Source organism: Cucurbita moschata, unplaced genomic scaffold (genome assembly GCF_002738365.1).
Source record: "Cucurbita moschata cultivar Rifu unplaced genomic scaffold, Cmos_1.0 Cmo_Scf00005, whole genome shotgun sequence".
NCBI lineage: Eukaryota > Viridiplantae > Streptophyta > Magnoliopsida > Cucurbitales > Cucurbitaceae > Cucurbita > Cucurbita moschata.
In genome coordinates, this window is record NW_019268521.1 from 5,618,205 (window position 1) to 5,636,456 (window position 18,252).

An 18,252-nucleotide genomic window follows, 5' to 3' on the forward strand; every position below is an offset into this window, starting at 1 on the left:
AAAAAAAAAAAAAAAAAAGAAGAAGAAGAAGAAAAAACCAGAGATTTTTATTTTTATTTTTTCCCCTTTTCTCCATCCCCACGTGAAATCCGACATCGTTTCATCTTCTTCTTCCTCGGCCATGTCCCCTACATGCAAATAGATTCACTTAAAGCTCTCCCTGAACTCCGATTTTGAAAAAAGCTTCCTAATTTCCCCTTATTTTTCATACCCATTTGTGAAAACAAAATGCCCTGGTCTTGATCATGGAGAACAGCCGATTGTATCCGTTTTCCGGCGAGTTGTAAGGCCACGTGGCGGCGGCGATCTAGATTAGGGTTTTGATTTGGGTTCTCTAGGGCTTTGAAGAGTTGTTGTTAAGTGAAAAATGGAGGAATATAATAATCATGTAAACGAAAACTCAAATCCGAGAGGGAATTTCTTGTACCCATCGGGAGTGGTTGGGGGGAATTCTTCATCAGGTAATTTCGGAAGGTCATCTAATCCGACGGCTCAGATGGGTCTCAATTCCTTTCATCTTCAACAAGGAACCGACTGTTTTCAAACCGACCATTCCCACCCGATTGTCAAGACGGAAGCCAGTTCTTCACACCATCAGCTCCACAAATTTCACCACCCTTTACTCAGAGGCGGAGGAGGAGGGCAGCCGCCGCCGCCGCCGACGACATGTCGGCCTGACCAACACGGCTTACTCGATGTGGAAGCCATTAAGGCCAAAATCCTTGCTCATCCTCAATACTCCAGCCTCCTGGAAGCCTACATGGAATGTCAAAAGGTAAAAAAGGGAAATTACCCTTCAATCCCAACATTGATTATGAGCTTAAAAGATTATTGTTGTTATTATTATTATTATTATTATTAAATTAATTTTGTAGGTGGGTGCTCCGCCGCAAGTGGTGGAACGCCTGGTGGCGGCTCGGCATGAATTCGAAACACGGCAGCGATCTTCCATGGTTTCTGGAGAGACCATTAAGGATCCAGAACTCGACCAATTCATGGTATGAGAAACATAGTCCGTTTTAATCAGTAATTTTATGGGTTTTTTTACATGTTTTGTAAAAACAGGAAGCTTATTACGACATGTTGGTGAAATATCGTGAGGAACTTACAAGGCCGATTCAAGAAGCCATGGATTTCATGCGACGGGTCGAATCTCAGCTCAGTTCTCTCTGCAACGGCCCTCTTCGGATCTTCAATTCCGGTAACTTTGCCTCTAAATCTCTTGTGAAAATGGCATGAATTTAAAGAACCCTAATCACTAGCTTAAACACTCCCTAACTGGCGATTTTTTTTTATTATTAATTTTCAAATGATTTATATGTTTTTATAATTACATATCATGATCTGCCCACGTTTGATTCTGCAATTTGTGGGTTTTTCTTAAAATAATGTATCAGATCTCTGACACTAATTTTCTTTCATTATATTGCTTAATTAGGTTTATTTAATTAACTTTATTGGTTTTAAATGTTTACCACTCCAAGATTGACGCCATCATTAACTGCTACAAATCAACGATTAATTAATTAGATTCTGTTCATTTCAAACTACCCTAACTTTCATCATTTCCTCGTCTCACCTTAAAAAACTCAAATTCAAACTCGACTTAGTCCAAGTCAGCAAACCTGGTTGATGATTGTTGAGATAGCAGAGTCCCACATTAACTAATTAAGAGGTGGATAGCGAGTTTATAAATAAGGAATACATTTACAGTGGTATGAGTTAAGCTCGACGGGAGTCTAAGGTGCATTGAGAAAATTTGATAACTGATATTGTAATTACAGACGAGAAGTGTGAGGGTATGGGATCGTCGGAGGAGGAACAAGAAAATAGCGGCGGAGAAACCGAGCTACCGGAGATCGACCCACGTGCCGAAGACAGAGAATTGAAGAACCACCTATTGAGAAAGTACAGTGGCTACTTAAGCAGTCTCAAGCAAGAACTTTCAAAGAAGAAGAAAAAGGGAAAGCTCCCAAAAGATGCAAGGCAGAAGCTTCTTAATTGGTGGGAGTTGCACTACAAATGGCCATACCCTTCAGTAAGTTACTAAATCATTGACATTTCCATGGTTCAAGAATGTGTTTAAGAATGAGTTTTGGTGGGATTTTACAGGAGACGGAGAAGGTGGCATTGGCTGAGTCCACTGGGTTGGATCAGAAGCAAATAAACAATTGGTTCATAAACCAAAGGAAGAGACACTGGAAACCCTCTGAAGATATGCAGTTCATGGTCATGGATGGGCTTCACCCTCCCAACACCGCCCTCTATATCGACGGTCACTACATGACCGATGCCCATTATCGACTCGGACCGTGACTCACCCGACCATAAACGCCTCCAAATGTGTCATTCCTTCTTATAATACCAACCAAATAGCGTGACAAACAATAATTATGTTTCATAAGCGTCGAGGAAATAATAATATTTGTTATTTGGAACCTCATGAATATATAATGTTAATTTCTCTCTTTATCAACATTATGATCTTACCATAATGGGCTGATTCAGAAATTGGGTCACTTTTGGACTTAGAAATTCCAAACCCACTCTGAAAGTCAAAATTTATTGCGTTTAATTCCTTAATTATTTTTATTTTAGCATTTATTTATGTTTTTTTTTTTAACGTTTGACCCATCTGCACGCCGACGCATAAAACCAATCTTTATCTTAAAAAAAATAATAAGTTTATAAATGTGGTCGACAAAGAGGATATGATTAGTCAACAAACAAATATTATTTTAGGAAAATCATGCAGTATGTTTTATTATGTCTTGTTACCTTAAAAAATGTTTAAATTTAAAGATAGGGAATTATTTATGTTAAAACATTAAAAATGAATTTTGGATCAAAACTAATGATTAATGATTAAATATGTGATATCTTTGTTCTTAATCATATAGTATGGATACATATACTATTGTATTATTTTCTTCATTCCAATCATAGCCCACCAACTGGTTTGTCCATATTTGTCTAAAAAAATCAATAAAATACTCCTTTTTTTTTTCTTTCCAAAATAATTATTTATTTATCTCATCATTTATTTCAATCACGCGTGTTGATTAATTAAAATTAATAACAGTTAATTGATATTGCATCACGAGGAGAGGACAATTTCACCAAATTGGATTAAAAATATAAAAGGCAGCTTTAAGTCAAATTAATGCAAACTTAAATACAGGTTTGTCGTCATGGATCGATTTCTACAAAGCCTAATTTCCACGTGTTTGAAATAACAATATATTTGTACAAAAAACATATAATATATATATACGATATATTGACCCAGAAGCCTTAAGCAAAAATAGCAGTCTTCTGGGCTTTTTAATTAATTATATAATTAAAATTAAGGTGATTAACAAGCCGCCGATGGGTGGTTAAATGGGAATTTGAGAAAGTGAGGCTTTGACCCAATTGAGAAGGTGTTAGCTGGAGAAGCATCGGCGCCTCCTCCTCCGCCACCGCCGCCGCCGCCGCCGCAAATGGAGCTCTCACAGGAAGGGCAAACGGTGAGGGTGGCGGCTTGTAGCTGCATGCAGAACGGCGGGGCAGTTAATTTGAGGGATTTAAGCTCTTGAAGTTCCTTTTGAAGCTTGGTGTTCTCTTCTTTGAGCTTTTCACAGCATTTCTTCAGTAATTCACAGTCCATTTCCGTTTGCTTCAGCTTGGTTCTGCATGGATTTTATTAATTAATGGCGGTAATGAAAATTAACGTATTTTTAAAAATTTTAATTTTGAGAAATCAATTACCTGGCTCTTCTGTTTTGAAACCATACTTCCACTTGTCTTGGTCTTAGGTTTAACTGTCTTGCCAAATCCTGTTTTTGCTTCTGTTTTTTCGGATTTAAAAAAAAAAAAAAAAAATTGATATCAAAATTTAAAAAAAATTATGATATTTTGCTATAAAAAGAAACACTTACAGGACTGAGGCTGGAGTGTTCTTTGAAATTGTCTTCTAAAACGGCGGATTGTTCTTTAGTGAGTCTAAGTTTCTTCCTTGGGCTTCCATCTTCCTCTTCTTCAGCAACTTTCATAGAGATTCTCTCCATAAACACCTCCGCTTCAGCCGGCTCTTCACCGGCGCCGCCGTCTCGCTCCCTTTTAAACCCCGATGAGTGAGAAAACGACGACACCGGACTACCCGAAGAGCCTTGCTGAATCAACTCGTCCGCGGCGGTGGCGGCGGATTCTCCGCCGCTCTTGTCGACAACAACCGACAATCCAAGCGTCAAAGAAGGCAAAATATCATCAAATTTCAAAACCTGAAGCTTCTTCTTAACACCAGCCACATCCGGTACGTGCGGGCGCATGGAATTATGATGATCCAAACCCCGCCCCAGCCCTAGAAGAAGCCCCGTGTTACAATCGGCATCCATTATGCAAGGCCAAAAATGAAAACCCAGTAAGCTTCTCGGGGGGAATGGAATATAAAGGGAAAATCAAGGAGAAAGAGCTCGGAAATGGGATTGTGGGGACTCTTCTTATGAGAATTAAATTCCAATAATAATAATAATAATAATTTAAAATAAAATAAAACTTTAGGGAAATAGATTTTGGTGTCACGAATATCGGTTGACCTCTCGTAGTAAATGCCTGAGAGCGAATGGATTTCAATTAGGCGTGTGCTGTGGGTGTACAGAATGAACGCATAATGATTATGAGATAACTATTTGTTTTTTTTTATTATTATTATTATTTATAAATAAAATAATTACCCTATTGGAACATTTTTATTCTTGGTATATACCAGATGCCGTACATGCACCGCCTCTGATTCCCGGTTCATTGTATTATAATATCATTGTAACGAATTAATTACATTTATTACTCTTTAATCATACCTAATTCAATAAATATAATTACCTTATGTTAATATTATAACCAAAGTTCATCATTTTTTTTTTTTTTTTAAATTTTAGTGTATAGTATGGGTAGACCAATCAGTGGTCTTTCGTCTTATCATTAGGTATATTTGTTTCGTTGCAAGACATGGGCAAGGGCATGGGGAGTGTACTTTTCGGGATTGATGAAAGATATGTCGAATATATAAATTTGATTTATTATTTTTATCAGAAAATGCAATTTTTTGCGTCGTTTGGACTCGTTTGTTAAAAGAGATTAATTCGCCTCTAATGTCGTATGAATTGATACTTAGGAAAAGAATAGTTTACCTAGGTTTAAGGTTTGGGTGTATTGTAGCTTGTCGGTTGGTGAATTAAGAGGGTAAGAGGCACAAATAATTCAGTTACTGTTTTAATGATAAAACAAAATTAAATAAATATATATTTGAGTTTGTTTTTTTTTTTGTTTTTTTTTTTTTTTTGAATTGTGAAAAATAATTAAATGATGGGAAATGACACCCACACGGTACGGTGGATCCACCGACGAATCCATAAGTTCAATGCACCCTTTATGGGACTCATAATCATCAATAATTTGAATTTCTAGCGGACAGTTAACCGTCCATTTAAACTAACTTTAACCTAAACGTTCTTTAACACATAATAAAAGCAACACAAATACAATAATTCCCCTTGATTTTTTTTTTAATAACGAACTCATGGGCCCGTTATCACATCAGTTACACGATTTTAAAATGCGTTTATTAGAAAGAATTTCCTACACTCTTATAATTTGACCAACGTGGAATCTCACAGTCCATCTTCTTGAGAGTCAATCGTTCTTATTGACAATACCCGATGTCTAACACTGATACCATTTGATATAACTTAGTCTACTGTTAAGCGATACAGTCTGTAATTAAGTAAAGTTAATTATGACACTAAGATATGTTAGGCCACACAATCTGCGTTAATTGAAAAGGAAGTGGGGAGATTAAGATTAAATAAAATATTGTTGGCTTCATGGACAAGTTTGTGTGGGGTTAGAGAGATAAGCATTGACCTTGATACAGTGACATATTATAAAAATAATAATGGAGAATGAATTGAATAAATACAATGTGACGGTCGAGAATAATTAGGTTTAGATTAAAGTTAAAAATTACTTTAATAAAAGAATGAGCCAAAAAGAACAACATAAAAGCAAAAAAGACCGCATTTAAATAATCGATGCGCAATTGAAGCCCCTTGTTTGATTTTTCTTCTCTCTGTAAGTCGTCGTGGCATCTATTATGACCCAAACACTACCAAATTAAATGGTTCAAATATTTATTTATCTAATTTGACAAAATAAAAAATAAAAAATAAAAAACTACCACTACTCATTTGTGCATACCAAATGGTTCCGTGAAGCTTTGGGAACTTCTTGATTCTATTTTTTTATATATATTTTGAGTTCTAACTTCTTTTTTTTTTTTAAATAATTTAAGCGTTATGTATTATTTAAAATTATTTAAAGCACAAAGATTCCATATACCAACATCTTAGAATATAATTTGTAACACTAATAATAAATTAATGCTCCGGGTTATACCTAATTTGTTGAAGGGGTTGATATGATACCTAATAAGCTTTGTTGGCCAAATTAAAATGTTATTTTGTCAAATAATATTAAATTCCAAAAGACTATTGTTTGAAAAAAAAAATAATTAAAAAATGGAAAATAAATTAGAAGAATCCATGTTCGTAATTGGCGGTAGCTGGTTGATTGGGTAGAAAGCGATGCCACGTTGTCAAAAGGGTGATGTTAAAAGTGGGGTCCTCGGAAATGATTTGGCGTGATGGGCGATAGATTCTAAAGGGATCATGAATGTGATGGAGACTAAATCTAGCGTCTGAAGCATGGGAAAATATCATTTTCTTTTTTTTTTAAAGAAAAATAAATAAATAAATGTTATGCAAATAGTTTAAATGATGGGGAGAAAATGGGAATTATGGGAGGAGAAGGTGATGTGTTGCGGGTTTTACGGGCAGCCGACCAGTGGGTGGGCAGGATTATGCTCCTTGTTTGCCTTGCTCCCCCATTTTGTTTTCCTTTTCCAATCATCCCTAAACATAAACTTTTCTCTCATTTGATAATTTATGTCAAATAAATAAATAAATTACCCATTTTGCCCTCTCCATTTCCATTTCCATTACGTAATTGCTTACATACTTCTGTAATTATTGCCTTTTATTTGATTTTGTGATATCAAATTACTCTAACGTTAAATAACATATACATTCCAACATTATGATTAATTCTTTTTCATTTAGTTGAAAGTTAAACTCCGTGGTTGTTGAAAGGTTATATTAAAAATATCAACCATGAGATATAGACATAATAAATTTTTATATTTCAAGATATTTATATAGGTGAGACCTTTCCGCAATATAATATAGAGTTATTTATTTCATTAATATATTTTAAATTTATTTGTTTATTTAAATATTACATTTACATGGTGGTTAATTATAGTCATTAAGCGTAAAAGTCACACGGTTAAAATGTAGCAAAAAAAAAAAAGCTTTTATGCTTTATTTTAGTTTAGAGTAATTTTATTTGTAATTATACCTATTTTAAATTGCATGTTTATAATGATTCAAGTTTGATACGATGATTTGAATCGGCCCGAGTGGCGGTGATGAAGGAAGGTGCAAGAAAGGTATAACAAAAGCTTCCCCCATGGTCATGATATGACTCCATTACCTTACTACTATCCTCCAGTCTCCCATTGCTCTTCATTAATTTCTCTTTCTCTTATTCTCTTTTATGTTGACTGCCGACTCCCCTTTCTCGCATCCGCTTTTTAATGCTCTTTATTGCAATTTTTTTATTTTTACGAAATTACCCTTCGTTTACTCCATAATTATTACTATCTACCCTGGGTTTCACTCACCCTTTGGGGAATACAATAGCACTTAAAATTGGAGATTTAATTTAACCTCCACATCACTATTACGTCATATCAGCGTCATCATTCCACGTTGAAAACTAATTTTTTAAGAATTATTTGACTAATTTAAAAGTACATTTTAATTTTTTTTAAAGCAAAAATTACGGTACTTGTCTTCAGGCCCAATTATTTGGGCTTTTATCAGTCAACATTGGGCCTATATGAAAATCTAAAATTGGGCCTAGTCTTTCAAGCCCATCGACGTTTCCCACTCCCATTCGTTGAACTAATAAAACGGTGAAAACATGTATTTTTATGTGATAAATTCAGATATTAGTTTTGAGTTTCTACTTTCTGTGAGTTGCGATAACCAACGACACTCTATGACTTGAGATGACGTCAAGACATATGGGTATGTTGATTGAGAATCAAGATAATATTGGATGCAACGTTCCATTGAGAGACTTTGACCCCAAGTAGAGACAAGGTCGAGCTAAATGACTTAACCTAATGTAAAGGTGAGTCGATTGTGTCGCAAATGATTGTACGCGCACACGTAGGCCGCGTGTGAATACACGAGAAGTTATTCGAGGGGCATGAGTGAATAGTAATTTTGTACCATTATTTTGTTAAATGCGTGAAAAATAATTTAAATTTTGCTTCCCAACTTGGCTACAACTTAGTTGAATGCCTCTGCCTAATTTGAAAAGTACTTCAATTGAAAAAAAAATAATTCTATGTTGCATTTAATCTGGCTCTTCTTTTGACGGATTCCTTTCAATTCCCTAACAAATAATAATAAATAAATAAAAATCAGTTATCTTCTGAAGCGCCAAAAAAAATAATATATTAAAAGTAAGTGAATTTAGATCGTATGTGATTATTTAATACTATTTTTTTAAGTTGGTTTTAACCACTCAAAATTAACAGTAATTCAATTATTTTTCTTCCGTAAACAAAAATAAATTATAACATAATTACCTTAAATTAAGTTAAGAAAATTATGAAAAGCGACTCAATTAACTAAAATACATACAAAAACTAAGAGCATAAATCGATTTAAATTATTTTGAGAATGATTAAGATGAGAAAATGTCTCACATTGGCTAATAGAGGAGAATATCATAATTTTATAGCAGTATTTTTATTGGTACGGACCTTTTTAAACTACTAATAATAAAATTATAAAAACTTTTTAAAATTATCAATTTTGGTGATAAGAAAATATTGGTTAAAAATGTACACTCATAACATTAAACTAAATTTAAATTATTAAAGATACGTCATAGAGTTATTTTTAACATTTTTAAAATTCTCATATACAACATTTCATTCAACTTAAAAAAATTTAAAGATATAATTATATACCTAAAAAGATATATATATATATATATTTAATCACAAAAGAGGAAAGTAAGGCCTGGATCCATCAATCAATCCACGTTAGTTTCTTTTTCCTTCCGACAAAATAAATGATTGCTTTTTAAATCCTGAATGAAAAGTTCAATACTCTATAAATTATGATCCCGCTAAACAAGGAAGAGATCAAGAGATCAAGAGATAGAGAGAGAGAGCGCGTTGGTCAATACAAATAATTCTGTTTTACTAAAAATATTTATTTATTTATTATATATTCTTTTATGGGACGTGCTTAGAAATGTAAAATTTACTTGGAAAAACCCACTTCGAACCGGGAGAGTATTTCCCGTTTACACGAGAAATGAAAGAGAGAAGAACACTTTTTTCTGTTAGATAAAGAGTTGAGGACGAGGTCGTATTCTGCATTATTATCTCGCTATACATGTAAATAAATAAGATGGTTGTATATATATTTTTTTGTTCTTAAAAATTAAGTTGTATATTAAAATTTGATTTTTTTTAAAATTAAGTCGATATTGATTTATTAAGTTTTTTTAAAATTTTTAAATAAAAATTATATGGAAAATGAAAACTTTAAAATAACTATTTTTAAATAAATGAGAAAAATTACATATACGAATCCAATCTACCTAAATTACCTGCTATGAACGTAATCTCTACAAATTTCTCGAGTAATCCCTGCTACGATCCAAACAATAATAAATGAAAAATTTCACAGTAATGAGAAACAAACGAGACGACGGAGATGGAGATGATGATGGGAAGACTTCTCCGTTCTTACTCCATTGAGTATACATTTCTAGATACATTTGTAGACGTGCATTAAAAGAAAATTAGGAATAAATAATTGTTTTTATTTTTTTGATGACTGAAAAGTGAACCACAATAATGGTGATATATTAAATAAGAAATTGACAAAATTTTGTTGCTGAGTACTTTATCTACAAGTAATATATTCATACAATTTGTCAGGTATTGAAAAGATATGATCCCCTTTTACACACCATATAATTTTTGGTTAAAAATAAATAAATAAACACAGCTGTCAGTGGGCTCCTTCCACTTCATATAATGTAGTTTCCTTCAGGCTTGTTATTAAAAAGTACCAATCAGAGCTACAATCATTATGCTCATAATGCATATATAGTTTCAGATTGCAATTTAATGGAGTTGTGTGCTAAACATTGCATAAAGTCTCTGATTATTACTGCCTTTTTGTCCATAACACTGTGCTCAAATTTATGGCTGCGCACAGACATTATTATTTTTAAATATTCAAAAGCATGCTCGAACAAATGGACAGTGTACACCCATCAATTTTTGGGAGCTCAAAGTCTTTGGATCAACGCTTCCATAAAATTGTCTTCTCTTCTTATTAAATTTGCATTCTTTTCTTACCCTATACCTCTTCCTCACCACGTTCCTATGATGGTTTTTCTTCAAATTTTCAACAACCGACCACATAACTATCCTTTGTAATAAAAGTTCGCTTAATTTTGATCTTACTAAATTTTCAATGTAAAAATTATTTGAAATTGTAGAGGTGAATTGAGACTTGGAACGAGTAAAAATTTTGGATTCTAAATTTTTTTTTTTTTACTTTAAAGATAGTTTTAGAATGTAGTATGAACGGTAATATTATAACTTTTGAAAATAGTAAAAGATATTTTTTAAACGATAAACAAAATATAATTCGACCGAAATTTTAAAAATTTAGAATTAATTTTTAAAAATTGTGTTTTTAATTAAATGTCATTTGGTGACCTAACACCAAAGAAAAACGAGAGAGACTTTCGAATCTTCTATGAGGTCTAAACTCAATGAGATTAGGATAGACGCTTAGGGACATTTCTATCGATTTGACCCTTATCCTTAAAAAATTCAAATTTCAACGATTCAATACAATATTTCAAATCAAAGTTCGGTTTGTATTTATTCCCATGCATGCATTTGGAATCAAATCCGATTTATTTTATTTTCTTATTTTACAAAATAATAATGATAAAATAAATAAAAAACACAAGTAATAAAAGTTTAAATCATTTAAAAATAGTTTATTTCTACACGGTCCTTTCGTCAATAATTTTCCACAAATGATAATGTAATCAATGACATTTCCACAAAATAGATAAAATGACGTGTCGTTGTGTGATTGGTCGAGTTTGATGGAGAAGGAAGTGGGAAACCCTAAAAAGGAAGAAACATGCTCTAATCACTGATCAGAGAGGTTTAATTATTAAAATACAAAAAAAAAAAAAAAAAAAAAAAAAAAGAATCACTAGCACTCTCATGACAGGATAAAAAATATGAAGAACAATGTAGGAAAGTTCAACTAACATCAAAGATAACCAACACATTTCCAAACGTGCAGTAGTTTGTTCGATGACATTCGACTTTTCTCATATTAAAGTACTGTTGACGATCTTTTAACACTCGAATCTTCAGAGCAATAAAATTCAAATAAGCTATAGTAATATGGTTTGGATACAGATTGACACCACTCGATCAATGAAGTAATTTGGAACGATTCAAGAACAACTTACGTTTCTGATGGGGAAAACCCCAACTTTTCATCAATAAGAAAGGGCGTAATTACTTTCTAGGTAAGATGAATAAGAAATTGCGCTCTAAAACTAATACTAACCTATCTGCCAGGCAAAGCCTAGCACAACAGGTTAAGGCATATACCTCCCAACAGAGGCTGAATCTCTAGGCTCACAATTGAACTCATAAATGATAACAATAATAACAANTCTGAGTATCAGTGAACTAAAGCTTATTACAGGACACCCCCAATATTTTATTTTATTTTATATTATATATATCCTATTGATTCTATGCAAAAACAAACAAGAAGAAAACCCTTTCTCCTCCTCTATTATATAAACCCTTCCCTGCTCCGGTCCCTTTTTATAAAAATATAAAAAAAAATTAAAAAAATTAAAAAATTAAAAATTAAAAAATTAAAATTAAAAATTAAAAATTAAAAAAATCCGATGGCTTTTTCATACTGCACATGAATTTTCTCCCCATTAATACTATTATAACCCTCTTACTCTCTCTCTCTCAGTTTCTGTGCTTTGAAGACTCTTTTAGGAAGGAAGGCCATGGGAAGAGCTCCTTGCTGCGACAAAGCAAACGTGAAGAAGGGTCCATGGTCGCCCGATGAAGATGCGAAGCTCAAATCCTATATCGAGCAGCACGGTACAGGTGGAAACTGGATCGCGCTGCCTCAAAAAATCGGTAACAAAGCTATACCTTAACTTATCTACTTAAGTTTTTAGGTTTTTATTTTTCGGACATGAAATGGAAGTGGATTTGATTTTGGGGTCGATTAGGTCTTAAGCGATGTGGGAAAAGTTGTCGACTCCGTTGGTTGAACTACCTTCGTCCGAATATTAAGCATGGGGATTTCACCGAAGATGAAGATAGAATAATTTGCAGCCTTTATGTTAACATTGGAAGCAGGTAAATACAATTTTATTAAAGGTATTGTGAATTTAATTAATTTGAAATTAAAATTAAATCGGATGTGTGGATGTAGGTGGTCGATTATTGCAGCTCAATTGCCGGGACGAACGGATAACGATATAAAGAACTACTGGAACACGAGGTTGAAGAAGAGATTATATGGGAAGCATCACGAGAAGCAACAACAACCGGTGAGAAGAGGAAGAAAAATCAAATCCGAAATTGGAAATTCCATGGATATTGTCTTTGATAATCATGTTATTTATGATAATAATAATAACAATAACCAATCACCTTTCTTGCCGGAGTTAACCCCGGCGCTCAATTCGCCGCCGCCGCCTCCGCCGTATGCAAATTACCAACCGCTTCAATTCCCTTCAACTCCTCGGCAACTTTCCGGCGTTGATCTGAGCAAAACAGACGATGTCCAGTTTGGAATGGATGGGGGTTCGTGTCTACCAGTGACAAGCTGCCAAGTCGGTGAGTTGGAGAAGGTTGTTTACAGCAATACGGCGTCGTTTGAGGATGGGCTGCAGTTTTCATATGATAACAATGGGTTGATGAACGATCTAGATTGGGGGGAAATGAGTTGTTTGATTTCTGCTCCTTTATATTCCTCAATGGCTCATGATTCCATGATTGGTTCGTCTTATTTGGAGCAGCAAAAGCAAAAGCAATAGCTTAATCAAAGAGTATCGAAGTTATGTGAATGTGTACATAAAACAATAGGTCAGGCTTCTTGTAGAAGTAAAACCCTAAGAAGTTTTGATTCTGTGTAATTCTTTTCAAATGAGGTTTAAAATAAAATCTCATTTTATTATGCCAATTATCGTTTTAAATGCCTTATTAGGACAATAAAAATGTATGGAAATTAGGAAAGCTTAGCTAATATGTTAGTGGGTGTTATTAAAATTTATGAGATATTGCTTTCCCTTTATAGTCTTATTCATTTAATTGCCTTTTCTTATCATATAATTACTATATTTTATGATGCACTTTGCTCAAAGAAGAAAGAACTGATTAATATCTAATCAAAAAGATTATCTTTTAATTCAAACTTTATTTCTTCCTAACTTTTATATTCTCTTATAATCATTGTAGTTTTTTTTTTTTTTTTTTTTAATTGATCGTGTTTATGGAACGTTAAATTTTATTTATTGTATGTTAAATTTGATGTTTTCGTGAAAGCTAAGACTAAGATGGTTAATTCGATCAAGAGAAAACGTCTTGTTAATGGAATTATGAAAACATTAAACTAAATTAAATGATCAACTCGAGCGTAAATAAACTAATCGTAGTGTTAAGATTGTAAATTTAGATTGAACATTACGTAGATATTTAAGAAAATAGTCTACGAGGCCTTCACTTTTGTAAATATTAGACGAGATGTATGGAAGGGAATAATCTTTTAGATCACTCGTTTCACTTTTATGTAATTGCAATGTGATTATTAATTTTATATCGTTATTCGTAGTACAATCTTAGACTTATAGAACTCAACTATTAAATTTTCTAAAATCGACAGTGAAATTACAACTTTAAAATTAAAATTAACTCGTCAATCCGAGTTAGGTTTATTTTTAATGAGATATAACTGTTTACGAAGATTTGAACCTCTGTCATAAAAAAAAAAAAAGTGTTTAGATCTCGTTCCAGGCTCAAACCCTATCAAGCAGGCCCCATATAAAGTGTTCCTCCCCAAATCCTTGATTGTTAGTCATGTCATTTACAGCACAATTAGTTCAAATTACAGTTGTCTTCTTTTTTGTTTATTCAAAATAATGTGTTTAAGATTTATAAATTTTGACTATGCTTGGTATTTGGTAGGCAAGTAGGCAACTGACTTGATTTGTTAGAAATGGTTGACATTTTTTAAAAATCTTATAGCTACTTTTTGCCAATGATTCAAAAATGCTGGCCCATTCCAAAACCAACCATCTAGAAAAAAATTGGTAACTTTTTAATTTTATGGCATATAAAATCTCCAAGGAGTTTTATTTTATTTATTTTTAAAAATAATTTTATGATATAAAATCCGTCTCTAATATGTCACGCACCTTATATTGGATTATTATTATGTAAAAAATAAAATAAAAATGATGTGTTTACTTTAAATTATTGTCTATGGCTTAGAGTAGAGAACTGTAGCTCATAGTTTTCGCCAAAATGCAAGTGATGTTGAACTCCCGAGTTCGACCCTAGTGCACTGGTTAGTAGCCCTAATGCAGTGTACGAACACCCACATACTAGTTATTAGCTCTAATGCAGCGTACGAATGTTCGTGCATTGGTTAGTAGCTATAACGTAAGGTATGAAGTTGGGGGTGAATTGTTGAAGGTCTATTTTGGGTTGTATGAAGGAGCATTTGATCCAAGTATCTGCAAGGGCATTGGGGAAGGGTGTCGTAAAAGAATATCCCGTACGTAGAACAAGCACATCAACAAAACGCCCAAACAGGAAACGTCCAAGGCTTCAAAACCTCAAGTAATAAATATTATAATTTACATATAAATAATAATGCCCTCTTCCAACTTGCCTTTAATAATATATATTGGTTGGGCTTAAAAACTGCCAACACCCAAACGACGACTTATCTAATCCCCCCTTCCTCATTTTATATTATAAATTTAGGAAAAACGACGTAGTATGTGGTCCGTGCTGAATGACAAAATCTTAATTCTTTTCTTTATATTATGACAAATACCCCCTCACATTATCTTCAACATTTTGTCGGTTATCTTTACTGAATTTTATAATATATAGTTTTTATTAAAATGGAATTTGAGTTATTTCTCTACAAAATTTCCCTGTTTCCGAGGAGGGTAAATTCCATTTAAATTTAATCGCTTGTCAGAATGTTATAACTTATTGGGCCCTTTGTTATTGGGCCGAGCCATTAGTATTCGTGATGGAGCCCATATGTTTGCGAGCCCAACCAAATAAATTGGAAAATAAAATAAAATAGATTATAAAAATGTAAAAAAAATAAAGGAAAAAAAAAAGGAGGGGAAAGCTTCTGGGTTAGGGAATCCTGAATCAGAGAACCCGCCCAACCCTACATAGAAAGAGAAAGAGAGGGAAGATTAATGTATAGAAGACGAAGGCGATAACGGCTAACGGCTAACGGCTAACGGCGAATTCAGGGACATCAAATGGCGCTGCCGGCGTCAATTCCGCTGCGCTTCTTATCTCCCACGTCCAGGGTAAAAAACTTGTTTATCGACTGGCTTGATTTATGGTGAATTACCAAATGAACTGATTGAGCTCGATAATTTACTTGCCTTAGTTTCTTTTAGGCATTTCAGGACTCAAAGAAGCCAAGTGTGTGCGAATTTCTTTATATCTTCATCTAGGTTTATTGGTATAATCGTATTGCTCGTAGGCTAATTGTGATTGAATGCTGGAGAAAGAGGTTTGTCTCATTTGTTACGCTTTGAACCTACTGGATACCAGTTGCTTAAGGGAATGGACTGATTCCCCTACAAAAATTTCAAGGGAAAATGTTGATGAGATTCTGAGGAATAAGAAGTGGGGAATTGCTGGGGGTTTAAAGTAGTTAATTTATGTAGTTTTGGTTTCGAAAATAGTATACTACTGATTTTGACTTTGATTTTGATTTTGATTTAGTTCATTAATTTAGTAGACTTGCTAGTTTCTTGAGATTTTTCTTGTTCTGGTGTCACACTTTGGGTTGTGTTTGGCAACTTTTGCTATTACGGATGCTTATGCATTGGACTAATTAACTTTACTTTTACTCGTATGCTCAAGTGTTTGGGTTGGTTAATGATTTAACATGGTTTTAGATGTGAGATCCCACGTCGGTTGGGGAGAAGAATGAAACATTCTTTATCAGCTTGTGGAAACCTCTCCCTAGCAGACGCGTTTTAAAAATCTTGAGAGGAAGCTTGAAAGGGAAAGTCCAAAGAAGACAATATCTACTAGTGGTAGGCTTGGGCGGTTACATTAGAGTAGGAACTCCTAAGTTTGAACCTGTAATGTCACTTATTGGGTCTTCGATTAATTTCCAAGCCCATGAGGGGAGAGTTTTAAAAGCACAAAACTAATTGAATTTACTGTACCTCATCAACCTAAGTTTCTAAGTTGATTGGTGATTTGACGGAATGAGATTTTGAATATTTTGCTCACTTTGAGATACATTTACCCCTTGTCTTATGACCCTTGATCCAACATAGGCTTGAGAATGTATGTGCCTATTTCTGCAGATTAGACTGCTCAAGGAGAAACCATCGTTCGGGCCTAATAGCTGCTTGCCACTGCTTGGCAGTCGCCGAGCTACCATTGCTTGTTCAATGAAAGCAAAAATGGCTGGGTTTATGGATTCTAATTCTATGCCCATACAAATTGAAAATTTGAAAGAGAAGATGCAAGAGGTCATGCCTGAACCAGTTAAAACTTTTCCATGGAAGGATGCAGAGAAGATACTGGTGGAGAGACTGCTTTTTATGGGAAAGGAGACAGTGAAGTGGTCTGTTCTCTTGTTCTTTGGTGTTAGCTCCTTATCAGATTTTGTAGCATCCATAGTAAAAAACCAGGAGTTATTGATTCCCATTGGTCTCTTTGCTGGTGTCTTGTTGACTAACCTTTTAAAAGAGATATCTCAAGAAGTGTTTGGCAACTCTGAGGTACATTCTTTTTTTTTTTACTTTATTCCATATACTTGAAATCTTCTTCATCCTACAAGTAATAGAAAATCAACCATTCTATAGGACTCAAGTTTCAAGAAGCAACTTTACGGTCTCGGTTCCTTCTTCGTTCTCGTGAAGCTAATTACTTATGGCCTCACAATTCAAGTACAGACATTTCCTCTGCATGTAGCAAATGGTGGGTTAATGCAAGTTTTGTGGCTGTGGAAAAATTTGTCAAGAGAAAGAAATGGACTGAATGAACAGAGCCCTTCTGTTGGTCAAGGTACGTCTTAAGCATGGACGAATTAGATTGTTTCGAGTGTGTCTATATTTGCTACCATGAAGAATCTGGTCGTCGTGTAATGATGGAAACCATAATATGATGAGATGTATGTGAACCTTTTTCATCATTTAGAGAAACATTATGAGTAGGTTTTATGTTTCTTTGAGTTCAACGAAACGTGGGCGGAGGGATTTGAACTCTTGACCTCTGGGTCGAAGACATATTGAACTAGTGAGTTATGCTCAAATTTGCATGTATGAGTAGATTGTACGGATGAAATTTTTGCTCTGAGACGTAATTCTGGCTCGGTATTGTGTATCGGCTTCATAATGAGCAATGTTTGGTGGCGTCCTTTCGCCTTGCCTCTTTTTGTCAACTTTCATCCTAAATTGTGATTCTTTCACAAAATTTCGTTCTCCTGCAGAGTTGCATGAGTTTCTGTAGAAAGGCACTGCAGTGATTCGATTAGTGAAAGAATACTATGGAAGAATTTCCTTAGTTGTTTTTGTTCCATGTGGTAGATTTTAAAAATACTTTTGAGATATAGAGCATAGGGATAACAAATTAATACTGCTAAATTTGTTTTTAAAGAATTAAAACGAATTTATTATTATATCAAATTTATTTTTGAGAAATTATTTTGTAGTCAATTAAAGGGAAAAAAGCTTCTTCTTTTTTTTTTTTTTTTTTTTTTT

The 18,252-nt window shown here is 33.7% G+C and overlaps 4 protein-coding genes across 4 annotated transcripts; 3 read left to right on the forward strand and 1 right to left on the reverse strand.

Moving 5' to 3' along the window:
• Positions 1-6: 6 nt before the first annotated feature.
• On the forward strand, positions 7-2,495 carry LOC111442600 (homeobox protein knotted-1-like 2). The gene is made up of 5 exons (XM_023080032.1): positions 7-775; positions 876-998; positions 1,066-1,201; positions 1,785-2,038; positions 2,113-2,495. Exons 1-5 carry the CDS (start codon positions 368-370, stop codon positions 2,314-2,316), a joined length of 1,125 nt encoding a protein of 374 aa, XP_022935800.1. The 5' UTR covers positions 7-367; the 3' UTR covers positions 2,317-2,495.
• Positions 2,496-3,136: 641 nt separating this feature from the next.
• LOC111442602 (homeobox-leucine zipper protein HAT9-like) lies at positions 3,137-4,473 on the reverse strand. Its single transcript, XM_023080034.1, has 3 exons — positions 3,921-4,473; positions 3,751-3,830; positions 3,137-3,671 (listed from the first exon to the last, which is right to left on the reverse strand). Exons 1-3 carry the CDS (start codon positions 4,374-4,376, stop codon positions 3,356-3,358), a joined length of 852 nt encoding a protein of 283 aa, XP_022935802.1. The 5' UTR covers positions 4,377-4,473; the 3' UTR covers positions 3,137-3,355.
• Positions 4,474-12,235: 7,762 nt separating this feature from the next.
• On the forward strand, positions 12,236-13,454 carry LOC111442601 (transcription factor MYB36-like). Its single transcript, XM_023080033.1, has 3 exons — positions 12,236-12,400; positions 12,496-12,625; positions 12,702-13,454. Exons 1-3 carry the CDS (start codon positions 12,265-12,267, stop codon positions 13,306-13,308), a joined length of 873 nt encoding a protein of 290 aa, XP_022935801.1. The 5' UTR covers positions 12,236-12,264; the 3' UTR covers positions 13,309-13,454.
• A 2,171-nt stretch (positions 13,455-15,625) lies between these two features.
• LOC111442603 lies at positions 15,626-17,908 on the forward strand. Its single transcript, XM_023080036.1, has 3 exons — positions 15,626-15,831; positions 16,852-17,271; positions 17,356-17,908. The coding sequence occupies exons 1-3, from the start codon at positions 15,781-15,783 to the stop codon at positions 17,566-17,568; spliced, it is 684 nt and encodes a 227-aa protein (XP_022935804.1). The 5' UTR covers positions 15,626-15,780; the 3' UTR covers positions 17,569-17,908.
• The last annotated feature ends 344 nt before the right edge of the window (positions 17,909-18,252 follow it).

What these genes read in the sequence shown, in the direction of transcription:
- LOC111442601 (XM_023080033.1), top strand. Translation starts at nt 12,265, where the DNA reads ATGGGAAGAGCTCCTTGCTGCGACAAAGCAAACGTGAAGAAGGGTCCA. An exon ending in CGCGCTGCCTCAAAAAATCG is followed by an intron (nt 12,401 to 12,495) that starts GTAACAAAGCTA and finishes GGGGTCGATTAG; the next exon opens with GTCTTAAGCGATGTGGGAAA. An exon ending in TATGTTAACATTGGAAGCAG is followed by an intron (nt 12,626 to 12,701) that starts GTAAATACAATT and finishes GTGTGGATGTAG; the next exon opens with GTGGTCGATTATTGCAGCTC.
- LOC111442600 (XM_023080032.1), top strand. Translation starts at nt 368, where the DNA reads ATGGAGGAATATAATAATCATGTAAACGAAAACTCAAATCCGAGAGGG. An exon ending in CCTACATGGAATGTCAAAAG is followed by an intron (nt 776 to 875) that starts GTAAAAAAGGGA and finishes TTAATTTTGTAG; the next exon opens with GTGGGTGCTCCGCCGCAAGT. An exon ending in CAGAACTCGACCAATTCATG is followed by an intron (nt 999 to 1,065) that starts GTATGAGAAACA and finishes TTGTAAAAACAG; the next exon opens with GAAGCTTATTACGACATGTT.
- LOC111442602 (XM_023080034.1), bottom strand. Translation starts at nt 4,376, where the DNA reads ATGGATGCCGATTGTAACACGGGGCTTCTTCTAGGGCTGGGGCGGGGT. An exon ending in AACACTCCAGCCTCAGTCCT is followed by an intron (nt 3,831 to 3,920) that starts GTAAGTGTTTCT and finishes CCGAAAAAACAG; the next exon opens with AAGCAAAAACAGGATTTGGC. An exon ending in TTTCAAAACAGAAGAGCCAG is followed by an intron (nt 3,672 to 3,750) that starts GTAATTGATTTC and finishes AAATCCATGCAG; the next exon opens with AACCAAGCTGAAGCAAACGG.
- LOC111442603 (XM_023080036.1), top strand. Translation starts at nt 15,781, where the DNA reads ATGGCGCTGCCGGCGTCAATTCCGCTGCGCTTCTTATCTCCCACGTCC. An exon ending in TCTTATCTCCCACGTCCAGG is followed by an intron (nt 15,832 to 16,851) that starts GTAAAAAACTTG and finishes CTATTTCTGCAG; the next exon opens with ATTAGACTGCTCAAGGAGAA. An exon ending in AAGTGTTTGGCAACTCTGAG is followed by an intron (nt 17,272 to 17,355) that starts GTACATTCTTTT and finishes ACCATTCTATAG; the next exon opens with GACTCAAGTTTCAAGAAGCA.